At 68.3% G+C, this 1,474-nt stretch overlaps 1 protein-coding gene across 1 annotated transcript; it reads right to left on the bottom strand.

Annotated features, from left to right (window-relative positions):
- Positions 1 to 310: 310 nt before the first annotated feature.
- On the bottom strand, positions 311 to 1,355 carry LOC122545553 (extensin-like; the record flags this gene model as incomplete). The annotated part of the gene is made up of 1 exon (XM_043684531.1): positions 311 to 1,355. A coding segment is annotated over one exon (1,045 nt), but the record flags the coding sequence as incomplete, so codon positions are not given.
- Between the last annotated feature and the right edge of the window lie 119 nt (positions 1,356 to 1,474).

Below are 1,474 nucleotides of genomic sequence, written 5' to 3'. Positions count from 1 at the left end.
GGGTCTGGATCCGGGGTCTGGGGTTAATGTTCTGGGTCTGGGTCCGAGGTCCTGGGTGTGAGGCTGGGGTCTGGGGTCTGGTTCTGGTGTCCAGGTCTGGATGCGGGGTCTGGGGTCTAGGGTCTGTGGTCTGGGTCTGGGGTATGGGTCTGGGTCCCGGGTGTGGGGTATGGGGTCAGAGGTCTGGGTCCGGGGTGTGAGGCTGGGGTCTGGGTCCGGGGTCTGAGGTCTGGGGTCTGGGGTCTGGCATCTGGGTCCGGGGTATGGGGTCTGGAGTCTGGGGTCCGTGGTGTGAGGTTGGGGCTGGGGCCTGGGTCCGGGGTCGGGGGTCTGCGGTCTGGGGTCAAGGGTTTTGGTTCTGGGTCCGGGGTCCGGCGTCTGGGGTCTGGAGTCTGGGGTCCGTGGTGTGAGTTTGGGTCTGGGGTCTGGGTCCGGGACCAGGGTCTGGGGTCCGTGGTCTGGGGTCTGTTGTCCGGGGTCTGGGGTCTGGGGTCTGGTGTCTGGGGTGTGGATCTGGGTCCGGGGTCCGGGGTCTGTTGTCCGGGTCCGGGGTTTGGGTCCAGAGTCCAGGGTCTGGGTCCGTGGTCTGGGTCTGGGTCCAGGTTCCATGGTCCGTGGTCCGGGGTCCGGGTCCGGGGTCTGTTGTCCGGGATCTGGTTCCGGGGTCCGGGTCTGCAGTCCGGGGTCCGCAGTCTGCAGTCCGGGGTCTGGCGTCTGGGGTCCGGGGCCTGGGGTCTGGGTCTGGTATCTGGGGTCTGAGATCTGTTCCGGGGTCCGGGCTCTGGGGTCTGGGTCCGGGGTCTGGGATCTGGGGTCTGGGGTCTGGGTCCGGGATCCGGGCCTAGGTCCAACGTCTGGGGTCTGGGGTCTAGGGTCTAGACTCTGGTCCAGGGTCTGGGTCCGGGGTCTGTGGTCTGGGTCTGGTGTTTGGGTCCGGGGTCCGGCGTCTGAGGTCTGGAGTCTGAGGTCCGTGGTGTGAGTTTGGGTCTGGGGTCCGGGTCCGGGGTCTGGGTGCAGGGTCCGGGGTCTGTTTTCCGGGTCTGGGGTTTGGGTCCAGAGTCCAGGGTCTGGGTCCGTGGTCTGGGTCTGGGTCCAGGGTCCATGGTCCGTGGTCCGGGGTCCGGGTCCGGGGTCTGTTGTCCGGGATCTGGTTCCGGGGTCCGGGGTCTGCGTCTGGGTCCGCAGTCTGCAGTCCGGGGTCTGGCGTCTGGGGTCCGGGGCCTGGGTCTGGGTCTGGTATCTGGGGTCTGCGGTCTGTTCCGGGGTCCGGGCTCTGGGGTCTGGGTCCGGGTTCTGGGGTCTGGGGTCTGGAGTCTGGGGTCTGGGGTCTGGGTTCTGGGTCCGGCGTCTGGGGTCTGGGTCCGGGATCCGGGCCTAGGTCTGGGGTCTGGGGTCTGGGGTCTAGGGTCTAGACTCTGGTCCAGGGTCTGGGTCCGGGGTCCGGGGTCTGTGGTCTGGGTTTGGGTCTGGGTCC

Source organism: Chiloscyllium plagiosum, unplaced genomic scaffold, assembly GCF_004010195.1.
Source record: "Chiloscyllium plagiosum isolate BGI_BamShark_2017 unplaced genomic scaffold, ASM401019v2 scaf_35671, whole genome shotgun sequence".
Classification (NCBI taxonomy): domain Eukaryota; kingdom Metazoa; phylum Chordata; class Chondrichthyes; order Orectolobiformes; family Hemiscylliidae; genus Chiloscyllium; species Chiloscyllium plagiosum.
This window is presented reverse-complemented; position numbering and strand designations above follow the sequence as displayed.